Consider the following 18022-nt stretch of genomic DNA (forward strand, 5'->3'; position numbering starts at 1 on the left):
ACCGGGGGGGAGCAGGTGAGTGGGGCGGGAGGTGGCAGGGGCAGGCGGGTGGTTACCTGGGAGGGCAGGTGAGTGGGGCGGGGGGTGGCAGGGGCAGGCGGGTGGTTACCTGAGGGGGCAGGTGAGTGGGGCGGGGGGTGGCAGGGGCAGGCGGGTGGTTACCTGGGGGGGCAGGTGAGTGGGGCGGGGAGTGGCAGGGGCAGGCGGGTGGTTACCTGGGAGGGCAGGTGAGTGGGGCGGGAGGTGGCAGGGGCAGGCGGGTGGTTACCTGGGGGGGCAGGTGAGTGGGGCAGGGGGTGGCAGGGGCAGGCGGGTGGTTACCTGGGAGGGCAGGTGAGTGGGGCGGGAGGTGGCAAGGGCAGGCGGGTGGTTACCTGGGGGGGCCGGTGAGTGGGGCGGGAGGTGGCAGGGGCAGGCGGGTGGTTACCTGGGAGGGCAGGTGAGTGGGGCGGGAGGTGGCAGGGGCAGGCGGGTGGTTACCTGGGGGGGCAGGTGAGTGGGGCAGGGGGTGGCAGGGGCAGGCGGGTGGTTACCTGGGAGGGCAGGTGAGTGGGGCGGGAGGTGGCAAGGGCAGGCGGGTGGTTACCTGGGGGGGCCGGTGAGTGGGGCGGGGGCTGGCAGGGGACCGGCTGCACAGGGACAGACGGGCGACAGGCGGGCTGCGGCTGGCGGAGGGGTGCTCAAGCGACGGGCTCATCCGGACTCTGCTCCCTCCCCAGAGGCCAGGCCTGGCAGTGGTGTCAGGAGCGCAGCGCAGGGCCCCCGGGCACCTGGGCCTGCTCCTTCCAGCCCGGCAATCACAGTGACATCTTCATCTTGGTGAACGTCTCACGGGGGCCCCTGGAGCCCGGCCTCAGCTACTTCGGGGGTCCCTTCCGCATGCCCCAGGCCGGTGAGCACGGCCGCCGCCCTGCCCTGACTCCCCGCGTGGCTCTGGGCCGTGTATAGGGGGGCTCTGCCTGGGGCCGAGCGAGAGTCTCCCTGGGCTCCGGCAGGGCGGGGGCACAGGGATCTCCACGTGCTAACGTGCCCCTCTCCCCACAGTGCTCACCAGCCCCCCCCGGATCCTCCAGGCCAACGCCAGCGGCGGGCGGCTCAGGCTGCAGTGGGCCCCACCCCTGGAGCACCTGGCAGAGCACCTCGTGTATCAGATCCGCTACGCACTGGAGAACAGCCTGGACTGGAAGGTGATTGGGGGTCGCCCCCAGGCAGCCGAGGTCTCCCCGGGGACGGGTCCCTCCCCCCACAGGGCAAGTCTCCCTGGGGCACCAACGTCCAGGTGTCACACCTCACAGGTCATGCCCACAATTGGCTCCTTGTCTCCTCGGCAGGACCCCCCTTTTCCTGTGCAGCAACCCCTTCTCGGGGAGCCCCCCCCAGCGGCAGTGGGACAGCCCTCTACTGGGCGTCTGCCCCCCCCCGGCTCCGGGACAGCGCCTCTCAGGGCCTCTAGCCATGAGCCCCTTCAGGGGGTCCCCTCCTTCTGGACCCCTGGGGCCTCCACTCCCAGAAGGAATAGTGCAGCCCTGTTCTCCAGCACTGAGCGCCCCTCTGCATGCAGCCCCCATGAACCCCTAAAACTCCCTCCCCCTTGTCACATGAATCAGTAACATCCAGGCACTGAGCGCCCCTCTGAACCCCGAAAACTCCCTCCCCCTTGTCACCTGAGCCAGTAACATCCGGGCACTGAGCGCCCCTCTGAACCCCTAAAACTCCCTCCCCCTTGTCATATGAACCAGTAACATCCGGGCACTGAGCGCCCCTCTGAACCCCCTAAAACTCCCTCCCCCTTGTCACATGAACCAGTAACATCCGGGCACTGAGCGCCCCTCTGAACCCCTAAAACTCCCTCCCCCTTGTCACCTGAACCAGTAACATCCGGGCACTGAGCGCCCCTCTGAACCCCCTAAAACTCCCTCCCCCTTGTCACCTGAACCAGTAACATCCGGGCACTGAGCGCCCCTCTGAACCCCTAAAACTCCCTCCCCCTTGTCATATGAACCAGTAACATCAGGGCACTGAGCGCCCCTCTGAACCCCCTAAAACTCCCTCCCCCTTGTCATATGAACCAGTAACATCCGGGCACTGAGCGCCCCTCTGAACCCCCTAAAACTCCCTCCCCCTTGTCACCTGAACCAGTAACATCTGGGCACTGAGCGCCCCTCTGAACCCCCTAAAACTCCCTCCCCCTTGTCACCTGAACCAGTAACATCCGGGAACTGAGCGCCCCTCTGAACCCCCTAAAACTCCCTCCCCCTTGTCACCTGAACCAGTAACATCCGGGCACTGAGCGCCCCTCTGAACCCCTAAAACTCCCTCCCCCTTGTCACATGAACCAGTAACATCCGGGCACTGAGCGCCCCTCTGAACCCCTAAAACTCCCTCCCCCTTGTCACCTGAACCAGTAACATCCGGGAACTGAGCGCCCCTCTGAACCCCTAAAATTCGCTCCCCCTTGTCACCTGAACCAGTAACATCCGGGCACTGAGCGCCCCTCTGAACCCCCTAAAACTCCCTCCCCCTTGTCTCCTGAACCAGTAACATCCGGGCACTGAGCGCCCCTCTGAACCCCCTAAAACTCCCTCCCCCTTGTCACCTGAACCAGTAACATCCGGGCACTGAGCGCCCCTCTGAACCCCCTAAAACTCCCTCCCCCTTGTCACCTGAACCAGTAACATCCGGGCACTGAGCGCCCCTCTGAACCCCCTAAAACTCCCTCCCTCTTGTCACCTGAACCAGTAACATCCGGGCACTGAGCGCCCCTCTGAACCCCCTAAAACTCCCTCCCCCTTGTCACATGAACCAGTAACATCCGGGCACTGAGCGCCCCTCTGAACCCCCTAAAACTCCCTCCCTCTTGTCACCTGAACCAGTAACATCCGGGCACTGAGCGCCCCTCTGAATCCCCTAAAACTCCCTCCCCCTTGTCACATGTATCAGTAACATCCGGACACTGAGCGCCCCTCTGAACCCCTAAAACTCCCTCCCCCTTGTCACATGAACCAGTAACATCCGGGCACTGAGCGCCCCTCTGAACCCCCTAAAACTCCCTCCCCCTTGTCACATGAACCAGTAACATCCGGACACTGAGCGCCCCTCTGAACCCCCTAAAACTCCCTCCCCCTTGTCACATGAACCAGTAACATCCGGGCACTGAGCGCCCCTCTGAACCCCCTAAAACTCCCTCCCCCTTGTCACATGAACCAGTAACATCCGGGCACTGAGCGCCCCTCTGAACCCCCTAAAACTCCCTCCCTCTTGTCACCTGAACCAGTAACATCCGGGCACTGAGCGCCCCTCTGAATCCCCTAAAACTCCCTCCCCCTTGTCACATGTATCAGTAACATCCGGACACTGAGCGCCCCTCTGAACCCCTAAAACTCCCTTCCCTTGTCACCTGAACCAGTAACATCCGGGCACTGAGCGCCCCTCTGAACCCCTAAAACTCCCTCCCTCTTGTCACCTGAACCAGTAACATCCGGGCACTGAGCGCCCCTCTGAACCCCCTAAGACTCCCTCCCTCTTGTCACCTGAACCAGTAACATCCGGGCACTGAGCGCCCCTCTGAACCCCCTAAAACACCCTCCCCCTTGTCACATGAACCAGTAACATCCGGGCACTGAGCGCCCCTCTGAACCCCCTAAAACACCCTCCCCCTTGTCACATGAACCAGTAACATCCGGGCACTGAGCGCCCCTCTGAACCCCCTAAAACTCCCTCCCCCTTGTCACATGAACCAGTAACATCCGGGCACTGAGCGCCCCTCTGAACCCCCTAAAACTCCCTTCCCTTGTCACATGAACCAGTAACATCCGGGCACTGAGCGCCCCTCTGAACCCCCTAAAACTCCCTCCCCTTTGTCACATGAACCAGTAACATCCGGGCACTGAGCGCCCCTCTGAACCCCCTAAAACTCCCTCCCTCTTGTCACCTGAACCAGTAACATCCGGGCACTGAGCGCCCCTCTGAATCCCCTAAAACTCCCTCCCCCTTGTCACATGTATCAGTAACATCCGGACACTGAGCGCCCCTCTGAACCCCTAAAACTCCCTTCCCTTGTCACCTGAACCAGTAACATCCGGGCACTGAGCGCCCCTCTGAACCCCTAAAACTCCCTCCCTCTTGTCACCTGAACCAGTAACATCCGGGCACTGAGCGCCCCTCTGAACCCCCTAAGACTCCCTCCCTCTTGTCACCTGAACCAGTAACATCCGGGCACTGAGCGCCCCTCTGAACCCCCTAAAACACCCTCCCCCTTGTCACATGAACCAGTAACATCCGGGCACTGAGCGCCCCTCTGAACCCCCTAAAACACCCTCCCCCTTGTCACATGAACCAGTAACATCCGGGCACTGAGCGCCCCTCTGAACCCCCTAAAACTCCCTCCCCCTTGTCACATGAACCAGTAACATCCGGGCACTGAGCGCCCCTCTGAACCCCCTAAAACTCCCTTCCCTTGTCACATGAACCAGTAACATCCGGGCACTGAGCGCCCCTCTGAACCCCCTAAAACTCCCTCCCCCTTGTCACCTGAACCAGTAACATCCGGGCACTGAGCGCCCCTCTGAACCCCTAGAACTCCCTCCCCCTTGTCACCTGAACCAGTAACATCCGGGCACTGAGCGCCCCTCTGAACCCCCTAAAACTCCCTCCCCTTTGTCACATGAACCAGTAACATCCGGGCACTGAGCGCCCCTCTGAACCCCCTAAAACTCCCTCCCCCTTGTCATATGAACCAGTAACATCCGGGCACTGAGCGCCCCTCTGAACCCCCTAAAACTCCCTTCCCCTTGTCACATGAACCAGTAACATCCGGGCACTGAGCGCCCCTCTGAAGCCCCTAAAACTCCCTCCCCCTTGTCACATGAACCAGTAACATCCGGGAACTGAGCGCCCCTCTGAACCCCCTAAAACTCCCTCCCCCTTGTCACCTGAACCAGTAACATCCGGGCACTGAGCGCCCCTCTGAACCCCCTAAAACTCCCTCCCCCTTGTCACCTGAACCAGTAACATCCGGGCACTGAGCGCCCCTCTGAACCCCCTAAAACTCCCTCCCCTTTGTCACATGAACCAGTAACATCCGGGCACTGAGCACCCCTCTGAACCCCCTAAAACACCCTCCCCCTTGTCACCTGAACCAGTAACATCCGGGCACTGAGCGCCCCTCTGAACCCCCTAAAACTCCCTTCCCCTTGTCACATGAACCAGTAACATCCGGGCACTGAGCGCCCCTCTGAAGCCCCTAAAACTCCCTCCCCCTTGTCACATGAACCAGTAACATCCGGGAACTGAGCGCCCCTCTGAACCCCCTAAAACTCCCTCCCCCTTGTCACCTGAACCAGTAACATCCGGGCACTGAGTACCCCTCTGAACCCCTAAAACTCCCTCCCCCTTGTCACCTGAACCAGTAACATCCGGGCACTGAGCGCCCCTCTGAACCCCCTAAAACTCCCTCCCCCTTGTCACCTGAACCAGTAACATCCGGGCACTGAGCGCCCCTCTGTGACGGACCGGGCCGTGTCTGGGCACAGCTTAGGGCGTCCGCTCAGGGCGAATTGCTCAAATCCGGGGCTCTTTACAGTCCCCCTGACTGGCGACCTCTCCAAACAGGCCACAAACCAGTCTCACTGAGCGCTTCAGCAGACTGCCTGAAGCCTCCTGAGCAAAACCCCTCCGACACCCCAGCAATATCCGTGCCCCAGATGGCCCCGGGCCTATACACAGGTGGGGGGTCCTAGCACCCAATCCCACCTACCCCGAACAAGTTCTGTCCGGTTCCAAGAAACCAGCCACAGATCCCTGGTCAATTTACCCTCTGGACCTTACCCACAAATCACGCTGGGCCAATCCTTTAGAATCTATATCTAAAGGTTTATTATTACAAGAAAGAAAAGCACGAGAGTGAGGTTATTAAAGTACAGTACGTTACATGCACCGAATCTCCCAGGTCTCGATGCAGGCTCTAGCAGAGATGTTGCAGCTGCTGGTTAAACGTCCTTATTGCACATCCTACGATCAGGATGGGTTCACAGGTCTTCCGGGCTCTTCAATCCCTGCAGTGCTGCCTCCAGGATGAAGTGCTGAGCTGAGAACCAAAATGGCCTCGACCACATGGCCTCTTTATACTCCTTCCTGGCCTCTTCTGGTCTCAGCTGGTCACCTGGTCAGAGGCCAATCTCTGCTGGCAGCTCTTGGGTCTCCGCCCTCCTCTTTAGGTGTGTCTTTGGGCCATCAAGGGCCATTGTTCCACAGGGCTTTGCTACCCAGCCTGTCCATAGCCATGCTTAACCACATTCACAGAAATATTCAGCTTCCACACAGATTACAGATTCCTACCTACACACACAGACATTATACACTCACATAAATAGCGTACATAAGATCAGCAAACAATTCAATCCCCATTCAATCCCCCCATACCAATTTCTGGGGCCAACACCCCCACCCAGGGGTGCAGCAGCGATCTGGCTGCTTCCCTCCAATTCAGCAACGTGACACCCTCTGAACCCCTAAAACTCCCTTCCCTTGTCACATGAACCAGTAACATCCGGGCACTGAGCGCCCCTCTGAAGCCCCTAAAACTCCCTCCCCCTTGTCACATGAACCAGTAACATCCGGGAACTGAGCGCCCCTCTGAACCCCTAAAACTCCCTCTCCCTTGTCACCTGAACCAGTAACATCCGGGCACTGAGCGCCCCTCTGAACCCCCTAAAACTCCCTCCCCCTTGTCACATGAACCAGTAACATCCGGGCACTGAGCGCCCCTCTGAACCCCTAAAACTCCCTCCCCCTTGTCACCTGAACCAGTAACATCCGGGCACTGAGCGCCCCTCTGAACCCCTAAAACTCCCTCCCCCTTGTCACCTGAACCAGTAACATCCGGGCACTGAGCGCCCCTCTGAACCCCCTAAAACTCCCTCCCCCTTGTCACCTGAACCAGTAACATCCGGGCACTGAGCGCCCCTCTGAACCCCCTAAAACTCCCTCCCCCTTGTCACCTGAACCAGTAACATCCGGGCACTGAGCGCCCCTCTGAACCCCTAAAACTCCCTCCCCCTTGTCACCTGAACCAGTAACATCCGGGCACTGAGCACCCCTCTGCATGCACCCCCCCCCCCAGCCCTAAAACTCCCCAGTTCCTCACAGCAGGTCTGCCTGGGGATGGGCACCACCTTCCGCGCCCCCCCCCCCCCAGGAGAAGTCTCCCTGGGAACTGGCATCACACCACCCTTCCCCCCCACCGCTCTCCTGCAGGGCAGGCCTCCCTGAACATAAGAACATAAGAAGGGCCAGACTGGGTCAGACCAAAGGTCCTTCCAGCCCAGTGTCCTGTCTGCCCACAGTGGCCAATGCCAGGTGTCCCAGAGGGAGGGAACCGAACAGGGAATCATCAAGTGATCTCTCTCCTGCCATCCATCCCCACCCTCTGACAGACAGAGGCCAGGGACACCATTCCTTACCCATACGGGCTAATAGCCATTAGTGGACTTAACCTCCATGAATTTATCTAGTTCTCTTTTAAACCCTGTTGTAGTCCTACCCTTCACAACCTCCTGGGGCAAGGAGTTCCACAGATGACTGTGCGCTGTGTGAAGAAGAACTTCCTTTTATTTGTTTTAAACCTGCTGCCCATTAGTTTCATTTGGTGGCCCCTAGTTCTTATATTATGGGAACAAGTCAATAACTTTTCCTTGTTCACTTTCTCCACACCACTCATGATTTTATAGACCTCTGTCATATCCCCTCTTAGTCTCCTCTTTTCCAAGCTGAAAAGTCCCCGTCTCTTTAATCTCTCCTCATATGGGACCTGTTCCAAACCCCTCACCATTTTAGTTGCCCTTCTCTGAACCTTTTCCAATGCCAGTAGATCTTTTGAGATGAGCAGCCCACATCTGTACACAGTATTCCAGATGTGGGCGTCCCAGGGATTTATATCAGGGCAATAAGGTATTCTCCGTCTTATTCTCTATCCCTTTTTAATGATTCCTGGGGATGGGCACCACCTCCCCTCCCCCACCACAGGGCAGGTCTCCCTGGGGTTGGGCACCACCCTCCCCCCACAGGGGATGGGGAGCGTCTCTTGTCTTACCTGGCTACCAGGGCGTAACCCAGCTTCCCTGGGCAGGTCCTGCAGATCCAGCATGCAGCCAGCAGCGAGACCCTGGACCTGCGCGCTGGCCCCCGCTACCTCCTGCAGGTGCGAGCCAAGCCCAATGGGCAGCAGCTCCAGGGCTTCTGGAGCGCCTGGTCCGAGCCCATCGTGGTGACAGCTCCTGGAGCAGGTATGGGCGGTGCTGTCACACAGGGCTCACAGGGCACAGTTACTGGCCCCGCACCTCTGGCTGCCGCATCCCGGGCCTGGCCACGGGCTCTGCCCACGCGCTTTACCGCCTGGCCACGGGCTCTGCCCACCCGCTTCGCTGCCTGGCCACGGGCTCCACCCACCCGCTTCGCTGCCTGGCCACGGGCGCCACCCACCCGCTTCGCTGTCTGGCCACGGGCTCCACCCACCCGCTTCGCTGCCTGGCCACGGGCTCCACCCACCCGCTTCGCTGCCTGGCCACGGGCTCCACCCACCCGCTTCGCTGCATGGCCACGGGCTCCGCCCACGCGCTTCGCTGCCTGGCCACGGGCGCCGCCCACCCGCTTCGCTGTCTGGCCACGGGCGCCACCCACCCGCTTCGCTGTCTGGCCACGGGCGCCACCCACCCGCTTCGCTGCCTGGCCACGGGCGCCACCCACCCGCTTCGCTGCCTGGCCACAGGCTCCACCCACGTGCTTCGCTGCCTGGCCACGGGCGCCGCCCACGCGCTTCGCTGCCTGGCCACGGGCGCCACCCACCCGCTTCGCTGTCTGGCCACGGGCGCCACCCACCCGCTTCGCTGCCTGGCCACGGGCGCCACCCACCCGCTTCGCTGCCTGGCCACAGGCTCCACCCACGCGCTTCGCTGCCTGGCCACGGGCGCCGCCCACGCGCTTCGCTGCCTGGCCACGGGCGCCGCCCACGCGCTTCGCTGCCTGGCCACGGGCGCCGCCCACGCGCTTCGCTGCCTGGCCACGGGCGCCACCCACCCGCTTCGCTGCCTGGCCACGGGTGCCACCCACCCGCTTCACTGCCTGGCCACGGGCTCCGCCCAGGCACTTCACTGCCTGGCCACGGGCGCCACCTACCCGCTTCGCCGCCTGGCCACGGGCGCCACCCACCCGCTTCGCCGCCTGGCCACGGGCTCCGCCCACGCGCTTCGCCGCCTGGCCACGGGCTCCATCCACGCGCTTCGCCGCCTGGCCACGGGTGCCACCCACCCGCTTCGTCGCCTGGCCACGGGCTCCGCCCACGCGCTTCGCCGCCTGGCCACGGGCTCCACCCACGCGCTTCGCCGCCTGGCCACGGGCGCCACCCACCCGCTTCGTCGCTTGGCCACGGGTGCCACCCACCCGCTTCGCCGCCTGGCCACGGGCTCCGCCCACGCGCTTCGCCGCCTGGCCACGGGCGCCACCCACCCGCTTCGCCGCCTGGCCACGGGGTCCGCCCAGGCACTTCACCGCCTGGCCACGGGCGCCACCCACGCGCTTCGCCGCCTGGCCACGGGCTCTGCCCACGCGCTTCGCCGCCTGGCCACGGGCACCACCCACCCGCTTCGCCGCCTGGCCACGGGGTCCGCCCAGGCACTTCACCGCCTGGCCACGGGCGCCACCCACGCGCTTCGCCGCCTGGCCACGGGCTCTGCCCACGCGCTTCGCCGCCTGGCCACGGGCTCCGCCCACGCGGTTCGCCGCCAGGCCACGGGCTCCACCCATGCGCTTCGCCGCCTGGCCACGGGCTCCGCCCACGCGCTTCGCCGCCTGGCCATGGGCTCCGCCCAGGCACTTCACCACCTAGCCACGGGCGCCACCCACGCGCTTCGCCGCCTGGCCACGGGCTCCGCCCAGGCACTTCACCGCCTGGCCACGGGTGCCACCCACCCGCTTCGCCGCCTGGCCACGGGCTCCGCCCAGGCACTTCGCCACCTGGCCACGGGCACCGCCCACCCGCTTCACCGCCTAGCCACGGGCGCCACCCACGCGCTTCGCCGCCTGGCCATGGGCTCCGCCCAGGCACTTCACCACCTAGCCACGGGCTCCGCCCAGGCGCTTCGCCGCCTGGCCACGGGCTCCGCCCAGGCACTTCACCGCCTGGCCACGGGCGCCACCCACCCGCTTCGCCGCCTGGCCACGTGCTCCGCCCACGCGCTTCGCCGCCAGGCCACGGGCTCCACCCACACGCTTCGCCGCCTGGCCACGGGCTCTTCTCACGCAGTGATGCCGAGGGCCGTCTCAGAGCAGGGCCGGCGGGAGCAGCCCTGGAACATAGTGCCGGGATTTCTCAGCTTGGCCGTTCTGATTGGTCCCTCCAGGGTCAGACGCTTGAGCTGAGCCCCCCTTTGGGTCACAATTTGAGGTGTGCCCCCCAACTGCCCGTACGCCCCTCGGGTTGCTAGGGGAAGGTGCTGGGGAAGGGCTGCTGGGTGGGGAATTGGCACCACTGGGGCAGATGGTGAGGGGCCCCAGTCTGGGTGGCTGGTGGAGGGGAGTTGGAGGTCGAGGGAGTGCTTGTTCCTGGGCTCTGCCACCCAGAGCCACTCTCCCTGCAAATATTCCCAGCACCCCCTTGGAACGGGTCGTGACCAATGGCTCGATGTCAGGATGGCCGTCGGTCGGTTACTAGCGGAGTGCCCCAAGGGTCGGTTCTAGGCCGGTTTTGTTCAATATCTTTATTAATGACCTGGCTGAGGGGATGGGTTGCACCCGCAGCAAGTTTGCGGCTGACACTAAGCAGGGGGAGGGGTAGATACGCTGGAGGGCAGGGACAGGGTCCAGAGCGACCTGCACAGACTAGAGGATGGGCCCAAGAGAAATCTGCGGAGGTTCCACAAGGTCGAGTGCAGAGTCCCGCCCCTGGGGCGGAGGGATCCCCAGCGCTGGTACCGGCTGGGGGCCGACTGGCTGAGCAGCCGTTCAGCGGAACAGGCCCTGGGGCTCCAGTGGACCAGACGCTGGTTCTTTCATTTGTGCTGGTTGTTTTGAAGTTTAAGTCCCGTCCACGTGCTCGCAGCGCCCCGGGGTGGCGTCTGCACAGTGTGTAACCCCCGTCCAGCCACGCAGCTGGGGGCACGGGCTGGACTCCCCAGGGCTGGAGGGTGGCCCAGGATGGTCCATCGGGACAGCCGGGCCATGGAGCAAGTGCAGGCCCCAGCCGGAGCAGCGTCCTGAGCCAGGGGGACGTGCCTGCTCAAACTAGATCGCCCGGGACTCACAGGAGCCATCTCCAACAGCGTGTCCGGCTCATCCCACGCCCCAGTTGTCATGGGCCCCCCAGCGCAGGGACAGGCTGTGAGCTCCCGAGGGCCCCTCCAGCCCCCTCGCCCACCTCTCCCCAGCGTCACGCAGGTGGGCCGCGTCCCTCCTGGCACCCCGGAGCCGCTGCACCGGGGCTCCCTCTGGTCCACGTGCTGCCCAGCCAGACCCCAGGGCCTCAGAACCGCCTCGCGCCGGGGACGCCCCGTGACCCCGGCCCAGCCGGTCACCGCACCAAGTCTGATGGTCACCGGCGACACGCAGCGCTCAGCAATTCCCGTTGTCATCACAGGCCGCCAGGCCACGCGGGAGCCCGACGCCCTCTCTGTCCCTGGCAGGGTCGTCCTGAGCCTCAGCATCACGCTGCTCTTCTGCATGGCGCTCCTGGGGCTCCGCTTCACCTGTCCCTCCGCGTACAGGTAACCCCCCCCGCCGGGCACGGGTAACCGCCCCTCCCCCGCCGGGCACGGGTAACCGCCCCTCCCCCCGCCGGGCACGGGTAACTGCCCCCCCCCGCCGGGCACGGGTAACCGCCCCTCCCCCCACCGGGCACGGATAACCGCCCCCCCCCGCCGGGGGGTACGGGTAACTGGCCTGCCCTGCTCCCCGGTTTCTCCCTGCCCATAGCGCACTCCTCGCTGTGCCCACCCGCGCTTGTCTTTCCCCAGAGCAGGCGCTGGGCTGGCACAGGCCGGCCCGTGTATTCCCAGGGCAGCCAAGCACAGGTCGGTGTCTCCCCATGGATCTGTGGGGTGCTGTGGGGGGTGGGGCTTCGCTTCCTGGCCCGTGTAGAGCCGGGGGGGGTGAGTTCATGCTCCCTTTTTGCCCCTCCAGCAACGTGAAGCGGAAGCTCTGGCCCCCCGCCCCAGACCTGCACCGCGTCCTGGCCACGTTCCTCGCCGAGGGCAGCAAACAGCAGCAGGTGAGGGGCAGAGGGCCCCGTTCGTGGGGTGGAGGAGGGGCAGAGGCCGAGGGCCCCATTCGTGGGGAGGGGGAGGGGCAGCGGGCCCCGTTCGCGGGGCGGGGAGGGGCAGCGGGCCCCGTTCGCGGGGCGGGGAGGGGCAGCGGGCCCCATTCGCGGGGCGGGGAGGGGCAGAGGCCGAGGGCCCCATTCGTGGGGAGGGGGAGGGTCAGCGGGCCCCGTTCGTGGGGCGGAGGAGGGGCAGAGGCCAAGGGCCCCATTCGTGGGGAGGGGGAGGGTCAGCGGGCCCCGTTCGTGGGGTGGAGGAGGGGCAGAGGCCAAGGGCCCCATTCGTGGGGAGGGGGAGGGTCAGCGGGCCCCGTTCGCGGGGCGGGGAGGGGCAGCGGGCCCCATTTGCGGGGCGGGGGCAGAAGCAGAGGGCAGTGAGGTGGACCGTATCCCATGGCAGTCCAGTCGTGCCTGCTGTTATACACAGAGGGTGGGATACAGGCTTTGTCTGGGGGGCTACCTCCCCCCGCTCCTGTCCTGGCTCATGTTCAGCTGAGCTGTCCACCCTTCCTCCTGAAGGCGATCCCGGCCTTCTACAACAAGCCCTGTGAGGACGTGATCCGACCCTGCTTGCTGGAGGTGCTTTCTGAGAGCCCCCCCGAGCCCCCCCTGCAGAAGGCTGGCAGCCCACCGGGCCCGGAGGATGCAGAGGCTCCCGCCGGCTCCTCTCTCCAGCAGGACTACATGGTGCTGCAGCCCAGCAGCCCCGCCGGCAGCCGCTACGAGAACGAGTACTTGGACAGCAGGGAGGAGGGGGCTGACCCCTACCTGTGGGGTCTCGCTGTGCTCCTGCCCCATGTCCCGGGGGCCCACTCCGAGCACCAGCAGGACAGGGCAGAGACCCAGCACCGCCCCCTGGTGCCTAGCACCCTCCAGTATGCACACACGCCTCGGGGGGGGCCTGTGGGCTCTGCGGACGAGGACTGGACTCGCCCACGGCCTGGGAAGCTGCCCACGCCCACGACACACATTTCTAACCAGTCCTACCTGCTGATGAGCAGCTGGGACCAGCAGCCCTGCCTGTGAGTGCCGAGGACTGGAGTGAGACGAAGGGCTTGCATGTCTCTGGGCCCTCCCAGCTTGAGTCAGCCTGGACTCTGCTGGGCAGGAGGAGCTCAGACTGTGGTGTTATGAGCACTTCCTCTGCGCCTGCACTGCGAGCTGCAGTGGGTCAGTCTCTGCTCCAGCTGGGCTAGGCGTGGGGGTGTCCGACCAGTCCGCGACTCCCCGGCATGTGATCAGGCTGAGGCAATCCCCAGACAAGCTGCACTCTGGCGCTACCAGAGAAGGCCTGCAGGGTGGGGCAGAAATCTGCAAGCCCTCGCCAAGGACCCCATCCCTGGTGCCCCCCCAGCCGTGGCCCTGGGGGAGGGTTGCCAAGAGCTTCCATCGAGGACGGGGTGAGCCTCGCCTGGGTTCTGCCAGGCCTGGCTTGCTTTAAAACAGAGCGTGGGTTTCTAGGGATAAAAGCCGGCCCCATCCCTGCCTCTGCGTGTCCGCAGGAGCATGCACAAGCAGCACCGCTCGCCGGTCTGCAGGGGAGGGTGCTCAGAGCAGTGTCAGGAACCCCCCGACTAGACGAGTTTAGTGTGCTCTGACTGGCTCGGCCAAGGAGAGCCCCAGCTGACAGCGGCTGCACCACGGCCAGTCCTGGTGCCGACTACAGGTGCAGGGGGCGTGGCTGTCGCCTCTGGGATCTGGAGCGGGGGATCATGTAACTGCTTTGCGCCAAAGAACCCGGCCAGCAATATGGATGCCACGACGGGGAAAGTCGCAGCCTGGAGCCAAACCGCTTCCTGATGCAAACCCATGGGAGCTACAGTGAGAGCAGGTGCAGCCAGTGCTCTTCGGTGTCCTTTGCAGGCTAGTAGCTGGGGGTACATGCCAAGGCGAGGGTGGGTGCGTGAGACAAGCCCCACCGTAGCACTTCCATACAAGGGCTGAAGCAACCATTGAATTCCTGGGTGAAGGGACACACATGGCATCGTTGCCCAAAAAGGGACTTGTAGGCAGCAGACGACCTCGGCTTTGGTGGATGAGCCTGGGGGCACGGCTAGGTAACTGATAAGCTATAATGCAAACCCTCAACACACATTCATGGGTTACAGGCACAGCAAGCTAGAGCAAGGCAACCCCGCTGTTCATTGGAGGGACATGAGTGGAAGTGGGCGCCAGCAAGCTCAGCTGTGGGGGTGGGCAGACAGACTGTTCACCTCTGCAGGCGCTACCGGGGTGCCTTGGAATGGGGGGTGCCCATGGGTCCTGGGGAGGTGCTTGCTGGGAACCCGGTGGCAGTAGTTGGGTGGGTGGCGTAAACTGGACAATAATTCAGTTAAATGATTGTCCAGGAAGATGCGTGGCAGTGCTGCTCCCCTATGGCCATGGAGGACAGGCCCAGTGGCCTACGGTGTACAGTACGTGGGGCACAGTGTGTTCTGCTGGGAGCAAACACACTTCTGCAGGAAAACTCTTGGAGAAGTGCACCAGCATTGGCACGAGAGCACAGATCTGCATGCTCCATCAGGGCGCTGGCACGCAAATGGGTCTGTGAAACTTACTGCTGGGAGTGATCAGACCCCTGCTCTGCTGCTGGCTCCATGTCACCTGTCAGGTTCGTTTGGACACTGCCCCATTTCTCTGGGGACTCGTGCCACAGACAAAAGCTCATGAAACCTGCAGGGGCAGATCGATGCAACTGCCAGCAGGTGGACACATCATAGATACAGTAGCCCAGTGGCTGAGTCTGGAACGCCGAAATGCTGGCTGTTCCCTCTGGGCGGCGCTGTTACCCGAAATGCTGGCTGTTCCCTCTGGGCGGCGCTGTTGCCTGAAATGCTGGCTGGTCCCTCTGGGCGGCGCTGTTGCCTGAAATGCTGGCTGGTCCCTCTGGGCGGCCGTGCTGCATGGGAAGTGCAGGGCCCGAATGGCCGCTTGCTCCCCTGCGGCAGCCCGGCTGAGTGGCGTAGTAGTGGTGTGCAGCATGACAGCGACTCCAGGCCCCACTCCCTGGCCATGAACATCACTGCTCCGCCCCCCTTCACCTCCCACCGTGGTGCGCTGCTCAGTCAGGCCGCCGCATGGGAGCAAATGGTGCAAGCAACTGTTTGGGCTCCCCCGAGTGACAGGCAGGAGGGGGAGGAGAAGAGAAAGAGAGAGAGGCAGGAGGTGGAGGAGAGCTGAGAGAGGGAGAGAGACAGACGGAGCGAGAGACCGGAGGCTCAGGAGAGAAGACCAATGTGGAGGAGAGACCTGAAAATCCCGTTCTATGACGAGCTAATTGGCTAGTTTACAACAGTCTCCCATAGCTGTTATAGGAGCTTCACCTCATCCAAGGAAGAGAAGCACTGGCGGCGGCGGCGGCGGGCAGGATGTTGGCCTCTACTGCAGCGGGCAGGACCCTTGGACTATGTCTACACTGCAGACTTTTTGCGCAAGAAAAGATGTTCTTGCACAAAAACTTGCCAGGTGTCTACACTGCATGCGCATTCTTGTGCAAGTAAATGTACAGTGCAGCATCAGAAAACGGGGCTTCTTCCGGAAGAGCTACTCCTCTCCCCACTAGGAATAAGCCCTCCTGCGCAAGAGCTCTTCCACAAGAAGACAGTGTAGACAGGCAACATGGATTTCTTGTGCAAGAAACCCCTATGGCTAAAATGGCCATCAGAGCTTTCTTGTGCAAGAGAGCATCCACACTGCCATGGACACTCTTGCACAAAAGCACATCTCTTGCGCGAAAACACGTGGCAGTGTGGACACACTCTCGTGGAAGATTTTTTTGCACAAGAACTCTTGCACAAAACAGTTCTTGCGCAAGAAGCCTGCAGTGTAGATGTAGCCTTGGTGATGCTGTGGATTATCAGAGCACCTGTTGTTTTGTTATATACTTGTCTTGTATTGCATTTGGAAACAGTCAAGAGGGGCGCAACCCTCTAAAGAACGGCCACTAATTCTAACCTGTAAGTAACGTAGTAAGCCTTCCCCCTCCCCCCAAAATGTACTAGAAAACTGGACCCAGCCTTGGGAGGCCTAGTGTAACGGGACGTCTGGACGCTTCTTGGGAGAGGTGGACTGTGCCTGGAGGAGAGAAGGTGCATGGCTCTGTACTACACACAGGGCAGGGAGACAGACCCCACCTTAATGCCTGGCCCTAGCACAGAAAGCGTTGCCAGGTATACTGTACGTTTCCAGGGATACATGGGCAGCAGGATCCCAAAAGAAAAGGGGTGGAGTGTTAGAATACAGATCTTCAGGACAGCCTGAACAAGCCTAGAGTATCGTCCCTGAGCTACTTACAGAGAGAAAACAAAGAATCCAAATCACGCCTCCCTGTGTATGGGCCTTCGCTCACTGTCACAGTCTGAGGGCCAGCCAGAAGCTGGGAACCACACGGTCACTTTCCAAACCAGCTCTATTGCAATGAGGCAATGTTACTAGCTGAGAAGGGGATTAAATCGAACACCTCCAGATAAAGGAAAGATCCTAGAATACTTAAAACCCTGTTTGATAACTCTCTAGGAGAACACATTTATCAACCACAGTGAAATCCCCCTTTCTTTATTGCTTTGTCATTCTAGTCCACACTGGTCCATTCGTACGCTGGATGGGCTCTGGCTCGGTTTCTACATGCTGTGTCCTTAATGTAGAGGGAAGGTCTGAAGCACTCACGCGACAGGATAGAATTGCTCAGAGAATTAGGGTGCAAGTGATTAGGGCTGGTTAGTAAAACCTCAGTAAAGATATTAGTTAAGGTGTAGCTAAGCAGAACACGTTTTCTTTTACCACCACGGACCCCAACATCCCCTCAGCGCCACCGCTTCCCCATGGCCCCGGTGCCCCACCACGGACCCCAACATCCCCTCAGCGCCACCGCTTCCCCATGGCCCCGGTGCCCCACCACGGACCCCAACATCCCCTCAGCGCCACCGCTTCCCCATGGCCCCGGTGCCCCACCATGGACCCCAACATCCCCTCAGCGCCACCGCTTCCCCATGGCCCCGGTGCCCCACCATGGACCCCAACATCCCCTCAGCGCCACCGCTTCCCCATGGCCCCGGTGCCCCACCATGGACCCCAACATCCCCTCAGCGCCACCGCTTCCCCATGGCCCCGGTGCCCCACCATGGACCCCAACATCCCCTCAGCACCACCGCTTCCCCATGGCCCCGGTGCCCCACCACGGACCCAAACATCCCCTCAGCGCCACCGCTTCCCCATAGCCCCGGTGCCCCACCATGGACCCGACATCCCCCCTCCCGCCACCGCTTCCCCATCGCCCCGGTGCCCCACCATGGACCCGACATCCCCCCCCCCCCCCGCCACCGCTTCCCCCATCGCCCCGGTGCCCCACCATGGACCCCAACATCCCCTCAGCGCCACCGCTTCCCCATGGCCCCGGTGCCCCACCATGGACCCCAACATCCCCTCAGCACCACCGCTTCCCCATTGCCCCGGTGCCCCACCATGGACCCGACATCCCCCCCCCGCCACCGCTTCCCCCATCGCCCCGGTGCCCCACCATGGACCCCAACATCCCCTCAGCGCCACCGCTTCCCCATTGCCCCGGTGCCCCACCATGGACCCGACATCCCCCCCCCGCCACCGCTTCCCCATCGCCCCGGTGCCCCACCACGGACCCAACATCCCCCCCCCGCCCCCCCCCCCCCCGCCACCGCTTCCCCCATCGCCCCGGTGCCCCACCACGGACCCAACATCCCCTCA

The 18022-nt window shown here is 62.9% G+C and overlaps 1 protein-coding gene across 4 annotated transcripts in view; it reads left to right on the forward strand.

Moving 5' to 3' along the window:
* Positions 1-16291, forward strand: part of MPL (MPL proto-oncogene, thrombopoietin receptor) — a 67261-nt gene extending 50970 nt beyond the window's left edge. For 2 of the 4 annotated variants that reach the window (XM_075914579.2, XM_075914583.2), the window contains 6 exons: positions 720-892; positions 1045-1187; positions 8126-8282; positions 11627-11753; positions 12169-12256; positions 12824-16291. In XM_075914579.2, coding sequence (XP_075770694.1) covers positions 720-892; positions 1045-1187; positions 8126-8282; positions 11627-11753; positions 12169-12256; positions 12824-13330 — 1195 coding nt within the window. In that variant the 3' untranslated portion in view covers positions 13331-16291. The remainder of the gene's footprint in view (positions 1-719; positions 893-1044; positions 1188-8125; positions 8283-11626; positions 11754-12168; positions 12257-12823) is intronic. The other 2 variants (XM_075914580.2, XM_075914582.2) reach the window with 2 other exon arrangements.
* Positions 16292-18022: the final 1731 nt, after the last annotated feature.

This window comes from Pelodiscus sinensis, chromosome 9 (genome assembly GCF_052426305.1).
Source record: "Pelodiscus sinensis isolate ZL-2025 chromosome 9, ASM5242630v1, whole genome shotgun sequence".
Taxonomy (NCBI): domain Eukaryota; kingdom Metazoa; phylum Chordata; order Testudines; family Trionychidae; genus Pelodiscus; species Pelodiscus sinensis.